The sequence below is a fragment of the Amblyraja radiata genome, chromosome 7, assembly GCF_010909765.2.
Source record: "Amblyraja radiata isolate CabotCenter1 chromosome 7, sAmbRad1.1.pri, whole genome shotgun sequence".
Taxonomy (NCBI): domain Eukaryota; kingdom Metazoa; phylum Chordata; class Chondrichthyes; order Rajiformes; family Rajidae; genus Amblyraja; species Amblyraja radiata.
This window is the reverse complement of record NC_045962.1, coordinates 33,580,084-33,599,604: the sequence shown is the minus strand read 5'-3', so window position 1 is coordinate 33,599,604 and position 19,521 is coordinate 33,580,084. Positions and strand designations below refer to the sequence as shown.

Genomic DNA, 19,521 nt, shown 5'->3' with positions numbered 1-19,521 from the left:
ACTCTCTGTTGTAACCGTAGGACAAAGCCTATGTGTGCATACCAATGTTTCTCAACAAGGGCGGCATGGTGGCGCAGCAGTAGAGTTGCTGCCTTTCAGTGCTTGCAGCACCAGAGAGAACCGGGTTCAATCCTGACTACGGGTGCTGTCTGTACGGAGTTTGTACGCTCTTCCCGTGACCCCGTGGGTTTTCTCCGGGATCTTCGGTTTCCTCCCACACTCCAAAGATGTACAGGTTTGTAGGGTAATTGGCTTGGTATAAATGTAAATTATCTCTAGTGTGTGTAGGATAGTGTTACTGTCCGGGGATCGCTGGTCGGCGCGGACTCGGTGGGCCGAAGGGTCTGGTTTTGCGTTGTATCTCTAAATTAAGCATACTGATGAATAAGTAGGTATTTTTCTGCAGTGGTGTCATGGCCTGGGCAGATATTATCTTTGATATATCGTCTGTTATTCTTCAAACACAATGTTAGATTATGAAAGACACAAAGTGCTGCAGTAACTCAGCATGTCTTAATTTATTTTTTATCTAAAATGACCTCAGGATCTGAGAACTTTGGTTTAATTTCTCACAATATTTGGTAGCTTTGCTACTGCTACTTGTTGTTGTGCAGAACAGGCATCAAATGTGTTCTAAATGGACATTAATCGCCTGGGTTATACATACCACTACAATGGGAAGGGGATTAGCACATGCACGTCAATGGCCATCCAACATATGCAGAGAAGGTAGGTTCTGACATTTGTACAATGCTAACTTGATCTTAAAGTTGAAAAAATTAAAGCACAATGTGTAAAGGACATATGAAAGATTAAGTACTCATCAGGAAAGAGCTCTCCATCCAGTCTCCACCTCAAACCTCTCACATGTAACCAGCATATGGCCTGATTTTTAATTTATTTTTACTCCTTTTGCTTCTATATAATTATTACCTCAAAAATCCATAAGACATAGGAGCAGAATTAGGCCATTCGGTCAATCGATCATGGCTGATCTATCTTTCTTTCTCCTGCATTCTGCCCGCAAACTTTGGCCCCCTTACTAATTAAGAATGTGTCAATCTCTGTTTAAAAATACCCAATGACATGGCCTCCACAGCAATCAGTGGCAATGAATTCCGCAGTTTCACCACCTTCTGGCTAAATAAATTCCTCTTCGTCTCTTTTCTATTTGTTCCCAGCATGAATGCATGAGCTGGCAATCTCCTGGTGTGTGACATGACTGCAAAAACAAGCAGGGGGTGTGCAAATCAAAGCGGCATTGAAAGTGAATGGTGGGGCAAGGGCTCGCAGTAGGAGACAGGAAGGAAGATGGGGATATTCTAGATTGTGTTGACATTAGAATGTTAGAATGAATGTATGAATGTCTTGAAGGCATAAAAATCGATAAATCTCCAGGGCTTGCTGAGATGTATACCAGGCTACTATGGGAGGCAAGGGAGGAGAATGCTGGGGCCCTGACAGAGATTTTTATATATTCACCGCCAGATGATTGAGAAGAGCAAATGTGAGTTTTTTATTGAAGAAGATCAGCAGGGATAAGCTAGAGAATGAATTCACAGACCGGCGAGTCTAATGTCAGTAGTAGGGAAGTTACTGGAGAAAATTCTGATGGATAAGATTAATTTGCAGTGAGAAAGGCAGGAATAGATCAGGGATAGTCAACACCAATTTGTTGATTGGAGATCCCGTCTGACAAGGTTTTTGAAGAGGTAACAAAATAAATTGATGAAGGCCTAGAACGTATTGAGGAGACTTAGTGTATAAGTCCATAGATTCCTAACAGTGTCATGCAAGATGCTGCGTACATTAGTTGGGACAGAATATACAAGCATGGAGGTCACGGTACAGCTTTATAAAATTATGGCTAGGCCATAGCTGGAATATCGTGCCGATCTGGTCACACTATAGGAAAGACATAATCACAATAGTGATGGTGCAGTGGAGATTTACAAGGATTTTACTGGGATGGAACATTTCCATTATGAGTGACTGGATAGGACGGGTTTATTTTCTTTGGAGCAGAGGAAGCCGAGGAGAGACCTGATTGAGATCTACAAAATGACGGAGGGCATAGATAGACAATAGACAATAGGTGCAAGAGTAGGCCATTCGGCCCTTTGAGCCAGCACCGCCATTCAATGTGATCATGGCTGATCATCCACATTGGATGGATGATGAGAGACCTCGCCCCATAACAAAGATATCTAAAGCCAGAAGGTGGAGTTTTAAGGTGAGGAGGAGGAGGGTTGGAAGGGATATGAGGAAATCATTTTTTCACCTCGCGAATGGCTGCAATCTGGAATGCACTGCCAGTTCTCTCACAACATTTAGATAGAATCTGGACAAACATTTGAGTCACCAAGACACAGAGGCTACAGACTAAGTGCTATTGAATGGGATTGGTGTGGATCAGTACTTGATGATCACCATGGAGATGGTGGGCTGAAGGGACTATTTCTGTGTCGTATGACTATGAATCTATGACCGAGCTACCCAGGGTCCATGGGAAGCAACTCTTCCACGAGAATCTCTGTGAGGAAAAAGAAACATATATGTCACATATTTGTTGCAGGTAGATAGGGTAGTCAAAAATGCTTTCGGCACATTGGCCTTCATCAGTCAGAGTATTGAGTATAGAAGTTGTTAGGTCATGCTGCAGTTATTTACGACGCTGGTGAGGCTACATTTAGGGTATTGTGGTCAGTTTTGATCACCATGTTAGAGGAAAGACGCTGTCAAACTTAAAAGGGTGCAGAGAAGATTTACAAGGATGTTGCCAGAGCATGAGGGCCTGAGGTATAGGGAGAGATTGAGCAGGCTAGGACTATTCCTTGGAGCGCAGGCAGATGAAGGGTGATCTTATAGAGGTGTACAAAATCATGAGAGGAATAGATCGAGTATACGTGCACTCTTTTGCCCTGAGAAGGGGAATCAAGAACCAGAGAACATAGGTTTAAGGTGAGGGGGGAATGATTTAATAGGAACCTGAGGGGTAACTGCTTTACATAAAAGGTGGTCGGTGTATGGAATGAGCTGCCGGAGCAGGTAGTTGAGGCAGGTACTATCACAACGTTTAAGAAGCATTTAGACAGGTACATGGATAGGATAGGTTAGGAGGAATATGGGCTGAATGCAGGCAGGTGGGATTAGTGTGGATGAGGCATGTTGGTCGGTGTGGGCAAATCGGGACGAAGGGCCTGTTTCCATGCTATATGACTATAAGATGAGGCATCTGCAATTCAATAAAGTCATCTTCACTGGAATATTCAATATAATTTGACCATATTTCCAAAGCAGTAAGAGAAAGCTGAGGAGAGACCTGATTGTCAGTGACTGTTAAGGTTGCTATGACAATGAATTTTACATGCAGCGAAGAGCTGGAGATATCTCCTACAATTTGTAGTTTGCTAATCATTGTTGCATTCGCTTATGCACTTCATTTTGATGGTTATGAATGAATTGGTTTCACTCTTGGTGGAGCAAGTGTTCAGTGTTGCACGAGAATGGGATTCGGCCCACCGGAGTCCACGCCGGCCATCGATCACCTGTTCACACTATTTTATCCCACTTTCTCATCCACTCCCAATATACTAGGGGCAATTTAAAGAGGCCAATTAACCTACAAATCTACACGTCTTTGGGATGTGGGAGGAAACTGGAGTACCCTGAGGACACCCACGCGGTCACGTGCAAACTCCACACAGACAGCACCCAAGGTCAGGATTGAACCTGGGTCTCTGGCGCTGAGAGGCAGGGGCTCCACTATGTCACTCCATTTACTCTGACAAGTTTATACTGTTCCAGAAACCAGATAATTAACTGAATTTAAATTCCATAACTGTGGCAGCAGGATTTTAATTCAGCTGTCTGGAATGTCAGTTCAGGCCATTAGATACCAGTTTAATAACATTCTCTCTGCACCATCACTGAACCCTTTCATTACCTTAAGACTACGTGTCTAACTGGCTTCTTGCCCTGCTTTTTTCTACTTCCTACATCAAAACCTCTAATAGTATGTCAGAGCCCAGTTCCTGTTGCACATTGCAAACATTTTCACACTGACTCAGACAAATTTCAAGCTGGGCACCTTTAAGCAAAGCATGCCAATTTGATCAGATGCTTGACATTTAACTAATTAGACATCTGTTGGGATATAAAGCTTCAACAGCAAGACCAAATATTGAAATCATGGTAGTATGCAGGCAGCACAAATGTGTTGTGCTGTTTACACTGGGTGGAATTGGAGGAGGTTAATCATGCATCGTGGTTCTCACATCAATTTTCTTGGCTGCCCACTTTTAGTGCTGACATTTCTGATGGCATATATTCCCTTATTTGTATGGATATATGCTCGAGTGAATTATTGGTTGGAAATGATTCTAACGATTGGAAATCTATGACCATTTGACTCGGAGGTGAGTATGCCAACTCTGGGCTAAGGCCAACACTTTCAAGCACCTGCATTTTTCCTCATTTTTGCTTTATCACATTCTCTCTAGAAAAAAAACACTGTACATTCACATAATACTTTTTATTTCAAACATAATCGAAACATTTTTTTCCTCTGCTAATCTCAATCCACAAACACACGTATCCCTACTTCAATTCATGCAGGTAAAGAGTGGATTAATAGGAAAACTGTAAAAAGGTAAAGCTGATCAACAATTACATGTACCAAAATTATGCAACTGAAATATTTGCTCAGGATTTTTTGTCATGTATACTGTTGCATTAAGAAAAACACCCACTGGGGCATGAATTATTAATACAAATAAACATGGTTATGTAACTTTTCAGATGATATATTGCAATGTCTGTTTTCCTGAAAAGTGAATCTGCCGCACTCAAAAAACATGTCTCAATGCTCTATGGCACCAACATAAGAAGCCCATGTGTGATTTTCATTGCAGAGTGTCAAAGTATATGTTCAGTAACTATTGATGATAAAAAGCATATCTTTGGAGAGTCAGAAAACACTGCTCCAACAAACTTGAGAATCTGGCTGCCCCTACTTGCTACCCATCTTGCTTTTAATGGAAGGTAGACAAAAATGCTGGAGAAACTCAGCGGTTGAGGCAGCATCTATGGAGAGAAGGAATAGGCGACGTTTCGTGTCGAGACGCTTCTTCAGACAGGTCTCGACCCGAAACGTCGCCTATTCCTTCTCTCCATAGATGTTGCCTCATCCGCTGAGTTTCTCCAGCATTTTTGTCTACCTTCGATTTTTCCAGCATCTGCAGTTCTTTCTTACACATTGCTTTTAAAGGAAAGTGGTTTCCATCTACATAAAATAGAAGGGTCTCAGCCTAAAACTTCACCTATCCATGTTCCCCAGAGATGCTGCCTGACCCACTGAGTTACTCCAGCACTTTGTTTCTTTTTACCTAAAATAAGTTTATGGGGCGGTACAGTGGGGCAGCGGTAGAGTCACTACCTCACTGCGTCAGAGACTCAGGTTCGATCCTGTTCGGTGCTGTCTGGAGTTTGTACATTCTACCTGCGACTGCATGGGTTTTCTCCGGGTGCTCCGGTTTCCTCCCACTCTCCGTGGACATAAAGGTTTGTAGGTTAATTAGCTGCTGTAAATTGTAAATTGTTCCTAGTGTGTAGAGTACTGGGTATTTGCTGGTCAGCGCGGACTTGGTGGGCTGAAGGGCCTGTTTCCACGCTGTGTCTCCAAAGTTATCCATTGGTGGACCTCGTCCAGTGGAATCACCAACCCAGCACCATCTCATGTTGTGGCGCTGATCATATATTTGTTGGCGCATTGCAAATAATTTGACAACTTATTTTATTGCAGATGCAACTTATCTGAATCCTTCACTTTTCTGCCCCTGCCTCAGTCTTGAAATGGTTCAATTTGATATAATTCATGTCAAGGTTAAGTGGCCTTCTCCACCTATCTTAACCTTTGACATAGATTACCACAATGTCCTATTCTTCCTTCTATGCCTCTCCACCATCATAATGCTCAACACCTGCCTGGCACCATTCTTATCTATCCAGTTGCAATACTGGTTAAGAGAGGTTTAGATTATCTTCCTGAATTATTATCATCACTCTCCACCTTTGGACCCGTCATGTTGTATATCTAAAGACTTGACCATGTCACCACATTCCTGGTTCATTCCAAGCCCTGAAGCACCACTTGCCTAACCACCCATTACACCCTTTCACTTGAATCCTATCCTCTGTGAATCTAAAGTCATCCAAGCCTCTGGTACTCTGCTTCCTCCATCCTAACCCGGGTCAAAATTTGTTTTACAGAGTAATATTTGTTCATTAGATTTCTATATTCAGACCTATGGCTCACTACACGTTTATTTTTCACAATATGTGCTCTGTAACTATAAAGTAGATATCTAACAATATCATTTTTTGTTCTTACAAAATAGAACATTCCTTTTTCTTTTAAAATTGAACGGAATGTTTTAAACTTTATCTTTTATTATAAGATTATTCTTGTGGCAAAAAAAACTACACCCAATATTAAAACAGAAAAAGATTACATCCTCATTTTGTTGACTGAAGTCATTTGGTCAGTGATGAATTGGTACATTGTTTGGTTGATACAAATTTATTAACAACATTTTTATTGCTGTCCAAGTTTCACTCGCCAGCTGTTGTTGCTCATGCTTCTTGTTTTTTCAGCTCTGCTGCAGATCAGAGATTTGATTTCCACCAATTTGTTAACCATATTAGCCTGGATGATGTACAGTTAATCTCCGCTTTAATAATACTCAATGCATTGGCTTCCACAGCTGTCTGTGGCAATTAATTCCACAGATTCACCATCGGCTGGATAAGGAAATTCCTCCTCATCTCGAGTTGTGTTGAGGAGCAGTAATACAGTGCCCTCCATAATGTTTGGGACAAAGACCCATCATTTATTTATTTGTCTCTGTACTCCACAATTTAAGATTTGTAATAGAAAAAATAACATGTGGTTAAAGTGCACATTCTCAGATTTAAATAAAGGCCATTTTTATACATTTTGGTTTCACCATGTAGAAATTACAGCATACACAGTCCCCCCATTTCAGGGCACCATAATGTTCGGGACACAGCAATGTCATGTAAATGAAAATAGTCATGTTTAGTATTTTGTTGCATATCCTTTGCATGCAATGACCTACTTGAATTCTGCAAATCATGGACTTCACCAGTTGCTGGATGTCTTCTCGGGTGATGCTCTGCCAGGCCTGTATTGCAGCCATCTTTAACTTATGCTTGTTTTGGGGGCTAGTGCCCTTCATTTTTCTCTTCAGCATATAAAAGGCATGCTCAATTGGGTTCAGATCACGTGATTGACTTAGCCACTCAAGAATTGACAATTCTTTAGCTTTGGAAAAACTCCTTTGTTGCTTTAGCAGTATGTTTGGGATCATTGTCTTGCTGTAGAATGAACCGCCGACCAATGAGTTTTGAGGCATTTGTTTGAACAAGCAAATAGGATGTGTCTATACATTTCAGAATTCATTATGCTACTACCATCAGCAGCTGTATCATCAATGAAGATAAGTGAGCCAGTACCTTCAGCAGCCATACTTGCCCAGGCCATAACACCCCCACCCCCGTGTTTCACAGAAGACGGGGTATGCTTTGGATCTTGGGCAGTTCTTTCTCTCCTCCATAGTTCGCACTTGTTATCACTCTGATATGTTAATCTTCGTCTCATCTTTCCACAAGACCATTTTCCAGAACTGTGATTGCTCTTTTAAGTACTTCTTGGCAAACTGTAACCTGGACATCCTATTTTTGTGGCTAACCAGTGGTTTGCATCTTATATAGAAACATAGAAACATAGAAATTAGGTGCAGGAGTAGGCCATTCGGCCCTTCGAGCCTGCACCGCCATTCAATATGATCATGGCTGATCATCCAACTCAGTATCCTGTACCTGCCTTCTCTCCATACCCACTGATCCCTTTAGCCACAAGGGCCACATCTAACTCCCACTTAAATATAGCCAATGGACTGGCCTCAACTACCTTCTGTGGCAGAAAATTCCAGAGATTCACCACTCTCTGTGTGAAAAATGTTTTTCTCATCTTGGTCCTAAAAGATTTGCCCCTTATCCTTAAACTGTGACCCCTTGTTCTGGACTTCCCCAACATCGGGAACAATCTTCCCGCATTTAGCCTGTCCAACCCCTTAAGAATTTTGTAAGTTTCTATAAGATCCCCCCTCAGTCTTCTAAATTCTAGCGAGTACAAGCCGAGTCTATTCAGTCTTTCTTCATATGAAAGTCCTGACATCCCAGGGATCAGTCTGGTGAACCTTCTCTGTACTCCCGCGATGGCAAGAATGTATTTTCTCAGATTAGGAGACCAAAACTGTACGCAATACTCCAGGTGTGGTCTCACCAAGACCCTGTACAACTGCAGTAGAACCTCCCTGCTCCTATACTCAAATCCTTTTGCTATGAATGCTAACATACCATTCGCTTTCTTCACTGCCTGCTGCACCTGCATGCCTACTTTCAATGACTGGTGTACCATGCCACCCAGGTCTCGTTGCATCTCACCTTTTCGTAATCGGCCACCATTCAGATAATGGTCTACTTTCCTGTTTTTGCCACCAAAGTGGATAACCTCACATTTATCCACATTATACTGCTTCTGCCATGCATTTGCCCACTCACTCAGCCTATCCAAGTCACCTTGCAGCCTCCTAGCATCCTCCTCACAGCTAACGCTGACCCCAGCTTCGTGTCATCCGCAAACTTGGAGATGTTGCATTCAATTCCCTCGTCCAAATCATTAATATATATTGTAAATGGCTGGGGTCCCAGCACTGAGCCTTGCGGTACCCTACTAGTCACTGCCTACCATTGTGAAAAGGACCCGTTTACTCCTACTCTTTGCTTTCTGTCTGCCAGCCAGTTCTCTATCCACATCAATACTGAACCCCCAATACCGTGTGCTTTAAGTTTGTATACTAATCTCTTATGTGGGACCTTGTCGAATGCCTTCTGAAAGTCCAGATATAAAACATCCACTAGTTCTCCCTTATCCACTCTACTAGTTACATCCTCGAAAAATTCTATAAGATTCGTCAGACATGATTTACCTTTCATAAATCCATGCTGACTTTGCCCTATGATTTCACCACTTTCCAAATGTGCTGCTATCCCATCTTTAATAACTGACTCTAGCAGTTTCCCCACTACCGATGTTAGACTAACTGGACTGTAATTCCCCATTTTCTCTCTCCCTCCCTTTTTAAAAAGTGAGTTTACATTAGCTACCCTCCAATCCTCAGGAACTACTCCAGAATCTAAGGAGTTTTGAAAAATTATCACTAATGCATCCACTATTTCTGCGGCTACTTCCTTAAGTACTCTGGGATGCAGCCTATCTGGCCCTGGGGATTTATCAGCCTTTAATACATTCAATTTACCTAACACCACTTCCCGGCTAACCTGGATTTCACTCAGTTCCTCCATCTCATTTGACCCCCGGTCCCCTGCTATTTCCGGCAGATTATTTATGTCTTCCTTACTGAAGACAGAACCAAAGTAGTTATTCAATTGGTCTGCCATGTCTTTGTTCCTCATGATCAATTCACCTGTTTCTGACTGCAAGGGACCTACATTTGTTTTAACTAATCTTTTTCTCTTCACATATCTATAAAAACTTTTGCAGTCAGTTTTTATGTTCCCTGCCAGTTTTCTTTCATAATCTATTTTCCCTTTCCTAACTAGGGGTCGCCGTCCTGTGTGGTATGGCTGCCTAGCCTGCAGCTGTCTGTTTTTTCTCTCTTTTTTTAAATTTTTAGTTAGTTGAGTTTTTTGTTCTGGAGTTCTAGCCTTTTTTATGTGGGGGTGGGGGTGGGGTGGGGAGGGGGAAACTGCTTTCTAGGGTTCCCTACCTGGTCGGAGAGGCAGCTTTTCTCCGGGCTGCACCGTCGATCCGTCCTCACGGCCTACCAGCGGGCCTGGAGCGGCGTTTCCTGTCGGGGACCACCCAGAACCTCGGCTTCGGAGGCGGCACAGCGCTGGAGCGCTATCGCGGAGCGGGCGTTGCCTTGCCCGGCTCGCCGCGCTGGAGCTCCGGTGAGCTGAGACCGCCGATGAATCATCGCGGAGCTGTAGGACTGTGGAGCGGCCAGCCGCGGGCGGCGGCGCTGAACTTTAACATCGGGAGCCTGGGATCTCTCGGCGAGATCACCAGTTGTGGAGCTCCATCCGGCGCGGCCTTGTTGGCTTTGGAAACCACGGCCTCCAGTAAGGAAGCGGCCGTTCCAGGTATCGCAAGCCACTGTGAGGATTCTCCCGATGCCGGAGCACCATCACCCGGCGAGAACGGCCTAGATCATCGGGCCTCCGTAGAGGCAACTGTGGAGGCCTAAATAGGCTTGACTATGGGTTAACTGGGGATGGGACTGGACTTTGTGCCTTCCCTCATAATGGGAACCATTGTGGGGGGATGTTTTTATGTTTAAATTTCTTTATTACTGTTATGTCTGTATTCTTTCTTTATGTGCTGCATGGCAAGAAGCATTTCACTACACCTAGGTGTATGTGACCAATAAAATAATCTTTGAACCTTTGTCCTCCTCTGCTGGACTCTGAATTTCTCCCAGTCCTCTGGTAGGCTGCTTTTTCTGGCTAATTTGTATGCTTCATCTTTTGTTTTGATACTATCCCTGATTTCCCTTGTTATCCACGGATGCACTACCTTCCCTGATTTATTCTTTTGCCATCTGGGATGAACAATTGTTGTAGTTCATCCATGCAGTCTTTAAATGCCTTCCATTGCATATCCACCGTCAACCCTTTAAGAATCAACTGCCAGTCTATCTTGGCCAATTCACATCTCATACCCTCAAAGTTACCTTTCTTTAAGTTCAGGACCCTTGTTTCTGAATTAACAATGTCACTCTCCATCCTAATGAAGAACTCAACCATATTATGGTCACTCTTGCCCAAGGAGCCACGCACAACAAGACTGCTAACTAACACTTCGTCATTACTCAATACCCAATCTAGAATAGCTGCTCTCTCGTTGGTTCCTCTACATGTTGGTTTAGAAAACTATCCCGCATACATTCCAATAAATCCTCTTCCTCAGCACCCTTGCCAATTTGATTCACCCAATCTATATGTAGATTGAAGTCACCCATTATAACTGTTTTACCTTTGTTGCACGCATTTCTAATTTCCTGTTTGATGCTATCCCCAACTCCACTACTACTGTTAGGTGGCCTGTACACAACTCCCACTAGCGTTTTCTGCCCCTTAGTGTTTCGCAGCTCTACCCATATCGATTCCACATCCTCCAAGCTAATATCCTTCCTTTCTATTGCAGTGTAGCCCCTATATTTCTGGTCATGAAGTCTTCTGCAGACAGATTTTTCTTTATTATAGAGAGAATTCTTCTGTCATCAGCTGTGGAGGTCTTCCTTGGCCTGCCAGTCCCTTTGCGATTAGTAAGCTCACCAGTGCTCTCTTTCTTCTTAATGATGTTCCAAACAGTTGATTTTGGTTTTATTCATGTTTCTCAGTCTCATAATAGGTTCTTTGACTTTCATTGGCACAACTTTGGTCCTCATGTTGATAAACAACATTAAAAGTTTCCAAAGGTGATGGAAAGACTGGAGGAAAGACTTGGTGCTGAGAGCTCTCTTATACCTGCATTAAGGAGGCAAATAAACACACCTGAGCAATTACAAACACCTGTGAAGCCATGTGTCCCAAACATTATGGTGCCCTGAAATGGGGGGACTATGTATAAACACTGCTGTAATTTCTACACGGTGAAACCAAACTATGTAAAAATAGCCTTTATTAAAATCTGACAATGTGCACTTTAACCACATGTGATTTTTTCTATTACAAATCTCAAATTGTGGAGTACAGAGGCAAATAAATAAATGATGAGTCTTTGTCCCAAACATTATGGAGGGCACTGTATGTGCAAGTATTCAGCAATGCAAGAAATAGAACCAAGTTAAAGGCATCAATGAAGTTGTTAGTCAAGATTGTACGTCATCCAGGCTGACATGATTGACTACAGTAAAAAAAATTAGGTTGTCATATTTTTCTGATCAGTGGTTATCATGGACTCAGTGTGCTGAAGGGCTTGTTGCCTTGCTGTATCTCTAAAGTTTAGTTTAGTGTAGATCAAGAAACACTTACGTTGCTCGGTTTACTGACATGGCAGACAGCATCATTTGCGGATTTGTTTCAGTACCTAACATCATGGTCTCTGTCTGAAGCTGTGATGGTGTATTTCCATCCCGCTGCCTTCTGCTATCAGGAGTCCCTGACTGAACACGTTACACCAGAGAAAAAAGTACATGAATGTTCTTGGAAATAACTTTAATGTTCTTAATATATCTGTAAATATTAACCTCTTTCATATTAGAAACAGAGAATCTCATCTTGAACACCTTTACAATTGAACCTGTCTCTTTAATTTTTAATCTTTCTATTCCATGTATTGCTTTCATTGGAAAGGATAGGCAGAGGACATTACTCCTATGTACACGTAGATGAGTATGGGGCGGCCCAATGGTGCAGCTGGTAGAGCCGCCGCTTCATGGCACCACAGATCCGGGTTCGATCCTGACCTGGGATGTGTTCTGCTGTGGAGTTTGCATGTTCTCCATGGGTTTCCTCCGAGTGCTCTGGTTTACTCCCACATCCCATAGACATATGGGTTTGTTGGTAAAATGAAAATATCTGCTAGTGTCTAGGGAGTGGATGCAAAAGTGCGTTAACATAGAACTAGTGTGAATGGGTGATCAATGGTCAGCGTGGACTCGGTGGGCTGAAAGGCTGTTTCTTTAAACTAAACCGCTCAATGATAATTGCTAGAACATGAATAATTCATTCACTGCCCGTGTGAAGTGTGCTTAAAAAGTGAAGCAAAATTGTCAAAAAATCTCCAATTCAACAGGAACATGCTCAGTAAGTGTACACTTTAAATTTCTTTTATGGTGTAGGTTCACTATTTCAGCTGAATGATTCAAATTAAAACGTAGTAGTTTGTACTAAATGTGCTGACAAAACTACTTGGAGGGAGTTAGTGATATGCTGGTGTGAAGAGTCTGTAATCGACAGTTGTAGTTGAATTTACAGAAGTCTCAGAGGCATCCAAGATTAATGAATTTAACTAAATCAATAAAACTCTAGATACTGAAAATATGCAATAAAAAGAAAAAATGCAGGAAAAATTCAGCGGTCAGAACACTCCTTACAATTTCTAGTGGGAATAATCAATTTAAACTGAATATAACTTGAGGACAAAGCACCTTCCTCTGATTTCTTAATCCCTGCCTTTCAGGTTTCTGAAGTGAAATGTTTTCAGATTTTCCTATAGTTAGAAATTCAATTCCCATTGTCGTCTGTAGACCAGGAATAAGAGGTTATCACTTTATTCATCTGACATTCAGGCAGCGGACAACTATATTAACTTAATGGCAATAGTATTCTGAAGAAGGGTCTGAAGAAGGGTCCCAATTAAACACACCGCCTCTACATTCCATTCCATCCAGAGACGCTGCCTGACCAGCTGAGCTACTCCAGTATTATGTACAGTAGATGTAAAGAACTGCAGATGCTGGTTTGCAAAAGAAGGCACAAAATACTGGAGTAACTCAGCAGGTCAGGCAGCATCTCCGGAGAACATGGATAGGTGATGTTTTGGGTTGGGATCTTTCTTCAGATTTTCTGTGTCTTACTTTTTCTGTTTTACTATGACTTTTGGCAATAGCGTTCCTTTTGCTTTTGGACATTAGTATGAAAGTGGACTTAGTAATTGGTAATAATGATTGGGAATTTGGTATGAGAATTTGGTATGAACTGTTTTAAACTGAGATGAGTTAGCCCGAAAGATTAACCATAAACTGAAGATAATCTTAAAAGTCATTTACAATTCACTCCTATTTCCACAAGTCAATAAAAATTGCTGAGCCTTGAAATTCTTGGCCCATAGATATCGTTGCCATTGCAGGATGTATTGTGCAGCAGATACACATGCAAGAAAGAAAGATAGAAACACAAGGAACAGTAGATATTGTAATCCTGAGCAAAACACAAAGTGCTGGAGGAAGTCAGCGGGTCATCCAACATCTGGGGAGAGAATGGGAAGAGGAGATGTTTTGGGTTAAGACCATTCTGCAGATGGGTGTTAAGTGGAAGAGAGATTGATATTGGATTATTTTAAGTATTTTATTTAATAGCATCTTGGAAACCCATTCTGCTTGTAGATATTACGTAAAATTAGAGAATTCAAGTATCATACAATACAATACAATACAATACAATTCAATTTATTGTCATATTGTCATAGCACCCCAACTCTATTTTTGAATAAAAACATTTTTTCCCCCTCCAATAGACAATAGGTGCATGAGTAGGCCATTCGGCCCTTCGAGCCAGCAACGCCATTCAATGCAGGGGCGGAAATCCCGGGGGGCCAGGGGACACACGTCCCACACCCATGTGTTCAGAGGTGGGGGACGATCCCCCCCATTTTTTGTAATCCGGATATTAAAACTCTGTGAAATCTCCGCAGTTCCACCCCACAGTGGGGGTGGGACTGCTGATCGAGGGCGCCGATTGGACGAGAGAGACGTCAGTCAGCAGGTAATGTGGCGGGACCATGATAATTCAGCGTGATGATTGGAGGAGGGAAGTGTCGGTCAGAGGCGGAAGTAGGGGGGAGGGACTGAGGATAGAGCGCGGTGATTGAAGGAGGGAGACGTCCGTGGGGCAAAGATCAGAGCAGAACTTGATTTGCATGCCCAGGTTAAGCAAAAAACTCTCGGCAGCCCTGGACACAGACCTGTGTCTCATCCGCGGCCAGGATCGATCCCAGGTCTCAGACGCCGCAATCGCTGCCGCACCGCCACTGGACCATCCCTGTCCCCACCCGAGTGCCCCCGTTCCTCCCCCCATGCCCGGGGATGGCCAGAGACATCGGGAGTCAGATGGGAGCGGTGCCCACAGCCAGCGCAGAGTAGCAGCGCTAAACCCAGCTCAACTCCGCCTGTCAACGACGGCCCAGGTTTACAGCCAGCGCGGAGAAGCAGCGCTAGCTCCAGGGCTCCTGACTGGTGTCCCATCAGTCCAGGCAGGGCTGTAGGTTAACCTGGCGAGACGGGCAGAATTGAGCTGCATTTAGCGCTGCTTCTCCGTGCTGGCTGTGGGCCTTACGCGATTTTTTCGGCGACTGCCAGCACCCGTCACTAATTACCGTCAATAGGGCCCACGGCTGAAGACTCCGAAGCTTTGTGTGTGTGTGTGTGTGTGTGAGAGTGTGTGAGAGTGTGTGTGAGTGTGTGAGTGTGCACATGCGTGCACGGCCACCAAGAAACTGTGTCCCCCCTGTCCCCCGGTCCCCTCCATGTTTTGATAGCAATTTCCGTGCCTGATTCAATGTGATCATGGCTGATCATCCACAATCAGTACTCCGTTCCTGCCTTCTCCCCATATCCCCTGACTCCGCTATCTTTAAGAACCCTATCTAGCTCTCTCTTGAAAGTATCCAGAGAACCGGTCTCCACCGCCCTCTGGGGCAGAGAATTCCACAGACTCACAACTCGCTGTGTGAAATTCCACAGACTCACAACACTACATATCTGCCCAAACTTGCGGCTATAAAATCTGCTTATGTGTTGAATGTTATATGATGTTAAATCTTCTCAGCCTCTGAACAGACATTTAATATTGTTCAAGAAGGAACTGCAGATGCTGGAAAATCGAAGGTAGACAAAATTGCTGGAGAAATCCAGCGGGTACGGCAGCATCTATGGAGCGAAGCAAAATAGGCATCGTTTCGGGCCGAAACCCTTCTTCAGACCTATGAGGTACGAGATGGAGGCGCAGGCAAGTCCCGAGGAAGCAAATGTGACTGTGGTATCAGGTCTGGGTTAGGATCTGGCCGTAGAGTTGGAGGGAAGGGGGAATCACAGAGGGGGGGGCAGTCACAGAGGAGGTTGTTAAACTCTCTTCGGAGGGAGGAGGAGAACCTCTTCAGTAGGCATACCTTGAGTAGATAAAATGTTCAAGAAGGAACTGCAGATGCTGGAAAATCGAAGGTAGACAAAATTGCTGGAGAAACTCAGCGGGTACGGCAGCATCTATGGAAAGAAGGAAATAGGCAACGTTTCGGGCCGAAACCCTTCTTCAGAATTTTGTCTACCTCACACATTTAATATTGTTTTGGCATTGGGAGCAAAGCCATGACAGATGGGCTCAATGCCAAATGAGTAATAACTAAATAAATTTGAGTCATGCTCACAATGATATTTATCAATTTCTCTGTATTTATAATTTGCAATTTTACCTTAAGGTATTCTGACTCTTCTTGATTTTCTTGCTTCTCATGTAAATATCGGTCAGCTGCCTCAATGGGTGAAGGGTTGTTGTTTCTGCTCTCGTATTCATCTTGGACTGTGTCTTGAGACATGGAATGTGAAAAGTTCTTCTGGAATGTCCTGTAAGAAAATAGAATGATTTCCCACTTGCATTCCCACTTGAATGGACAGTATAGTGCCATGTCAAATACAGATGCCTCAAAGCTCTGTGACTTGTTTAGTTCACTTAAGTTTAGAGATACAGCACGAAAATAGGCTCTTCAGCTCACTGAGTCTGCACCGACCAGCAATCCTCGTACACTAGCACTATCCTTCGCACTGGGGCCAATTTACAATTTTTTTACCGAAGCCAATGAACACACAAATCTGCACGTCTTTAGAGTGTGGGAGGAAACTAGAATACCCGGAGAAATCCCACACGGTCACGAAAAACAAATTAACTGCTGATGCTGGTTAATACCACAAAAGGACACAAAAGTTGTTGGAGTAACTCAGCAGGTCGGCAGAATCTCTGGAGAACATGGATAGGTGACTTTTCCGTCTTAAAATATGGTCTTGAACCGAAATGTTCCCCAGAAGTGCTGCCTGACCTGCTGAGTCACTCTGCATCTGCCCTACATACTGCTTATGTGTGTTCCTCCTCTACAGCACCATTTATTGTGTTCTGCTTTGAGATAGTTGGTAGTTCATTAACACAGTTAAAACATGGTTTAGCTGAGAAGTAGTTTATAATTCATGCTAATACAAATGTCCTCATGGCAAATTTTACAGTGGAAAGATAGCAGGAGCTACCAATTCCACGTAAATGGCTTTTTCAGTTTTCCTTGAAGGCCTGGAGTAGCAGAAGTCTCAGCCCAAAGGGGAAATTCACCTTATTTTATTTCGAAGTCACGTGAGTGACTACGTGAAGAAGCCCGCCAGCCCGCATGTGCGTCAATACATCTAACGCATGGCGCACGACTGGCTGGGAGGAGCGTCGCTCCTCCAGCGGTAAGTTTAAAAACCTCACAGGTAAGTTTTAAACTTATTCTGAGGTCGTTTATTGTTGGAAATCTTCTCTTCACAGTGGTCGCTGACGGATGATGGATAAGTCCAAGGCGAACAAAACCAGACGGGCCGCGGGGAAACCGGCTACGCAGGACCGCGGGAGTGCGCTTAGCTGGCGGTCGTCTGTTTCGCCTTCAGAGTTGCTGACAGTGCGGTCGGCGACTTCAGACTTGGTGCTTGCTCAAAGCACTTTGGCAACCCCGAAAGGAGGCAAAGCTAAACACAAGTCTGAGAGGCCTGTGTACTCAGACGAGTCAGGCCAGGAGGATTCCCCTCCTACAACTATGGATTCGTCTTCAGGCGTTTATCCCGAATTAGCACATCATGGAGAGGATGCTCCATCATAATATGCTCCGTCATACGGAGACATATCAGCGCAGGTCTCCTTTCGTGCCTGAGGCAGCGCCTGGTCCAGGGCTGCTTAATGCCTCCCACTCTGATGAGGGGAGTGTCAGGGGTCAGTACATGACTGACTCCGAATTCGAAGGTATGTCAGAAGGACATACTGGGATGCATGAGATGCGTGAGGCTCACCCACAAGAGTTGCCTGCCCTGGCGTCGAGATTTGCGATACCTTCGCAAACAGTGGAGCCTCTTCAAGAAAAACTGGCTTCTTGCATCAACTATCTCACGTCACATCAATTACAAGAACAGGTCATGGTTGAAGGCTGCGAAATACCACACGCCTGCGAATTGTGCATCCCTAAAAGTGCCGGCAGTCAACAGTTCCATCTGGGGTTACATTGGAGGGGGCCTTAAGGCCCAGGAAATGAAGCTCCAACGGATTTTAAAATTACTGGCTTCAGGCATCACGGCTTTTGCCAGATCTGTAGATGGCGGACCACTATCGGACGTCCAGCAGGATGCCTTGGCGTTAATGTCCAATGCACATTTCGAAATGAACTGCTTCCGAAAGAGCGCCATCAGGCCTGCATTAAATTCGAAGTTTGCAGGTCTGTGTAAGTCCAGTAATGTCCAGCCGCCTAATCTTCTGTTCGGGGAAGACCTGCCTAAACAAGTGAAAGACCTGGATGATGAAGCCAAAGCTGTCGGGTTAATCAAAGCACCTACGACTAGCAAAGCTTCACTGTTTCGGCGACAACACCCCTACGCCTCCATTAGCAATAAGCGGTTGGCTGAAGCTAGTGGCAACTCGAAAGTTGATTTTTCTGGGCAGAGGTCTTTTTTGGGGTGTGTGGACCAGTTACAAGTTGGTGGTAGATTGCACTTGTTTTTGCACGAATGGCGGTGGATAACCTCAGATCCGTTTATACTGCACAGTATACAAGGGTTCAAAATTGAATTTTTTCCTAACTCATTGCCACCCACACAACATACACCAAGTCAGGCATATATTCATTCCAAACAAGAAGATTTGGATATACAAGCAGAAATTCATACATTACACAAAAAAAGTGGTAATCGAGAAGTCAAGTCATGAACATCATCAATTCGTCTCCAATATATTCTCGAGGCAAAAGAAAGATGGGGGATGCCGGATCATCCTTGATTTAACACAACTTAACTCACATGTGCAGTATAGACATTTTAAAATGGAAAACTTTGTTACTGTCAAACAACTGATTTCCAAAGGATGCTTTATGGCATGCATCGATCTCAAAGATGCATACTATTCAGTTCCCATTCACAGGGATCACCGGAGATATTTGAAATTTAGCTGGATGGGGCAGCCATGGCAGTTTAAAGCGTTGCCTAATGGTTTAACTTCAGCTCCCAGGTTATTTACCAAATTACTAAAGCCTGTACTCGGGCTGCTCAGAGCTCAAAAACACATTGTTATGGCCTATCTGGATGATATTCTAATTATAGGGAAAACGCTGTATTTGGCTAAATTAGCTGTTTCAGCCACGAAACTCATATTTGAGAAATTGGGGTTTCTCATCCATCCAGTTAAATCCAGGTTGATACCAACTAGGGTTATTAATTATTTAGGATTTACCATTAACTCTATTAAAATGTCTGTGACTCTGCCCTGGGGCAAGAGATTAGAATTAATAGAAGCCTGTAAGAACCTTGTTGTTATGGAGCAGCCATCTATTCGCCAGGTGGCTAGTGTAATTGGCAAAATAGTGGCTGTTTTTCCAGCTGCACAATTTGGGCCTTTGCATTATCAAAATTTGCA

The 19,521-nt window shown here is 43.6% G+C and overlaps 1 protein-coding gene and 1 long non-coding RNA gene across 7 annotated transcripts in view; one reads left to right on the top strand and one right to left on the bottom strand.

The window, feature by feature from the left end:
* LOC116975247 (uncharacterized protein C7orf57 homolog) overlaps positions 1-19,521 on the bottom strand; it is a 93,756-nt gene that overhangs the window by 27,154 nt on the left and 47,081 nt on the right. For all 6 annotated transcript variants that reach the window (XM_033024081.1, XM_033024079.1, XM_033024082.1 and 3 more), the window contains 2 exons: positions 16,301-16,451; positions 12,145-12,275 (listed from right to left, as the gene is read on the bottom strand). In XM_033024081.1, coding sequence (XP_032879972.1) covers positions 12,145-12,275; positions 16,301-16,451 — 282 coding nt within the window. The remainder of the gene's footprint in view (positions 1-12,144; positions 12,276-16,300; positions 16,452-19,521) is intronic.
* Positions 1-19,521, top strand: part of LOC116975248 — a 65,066-nt gene that overhangs the window by 7,880 nt on the left and 37,665 nt on the right. The window lies entirely within an intron of this gene.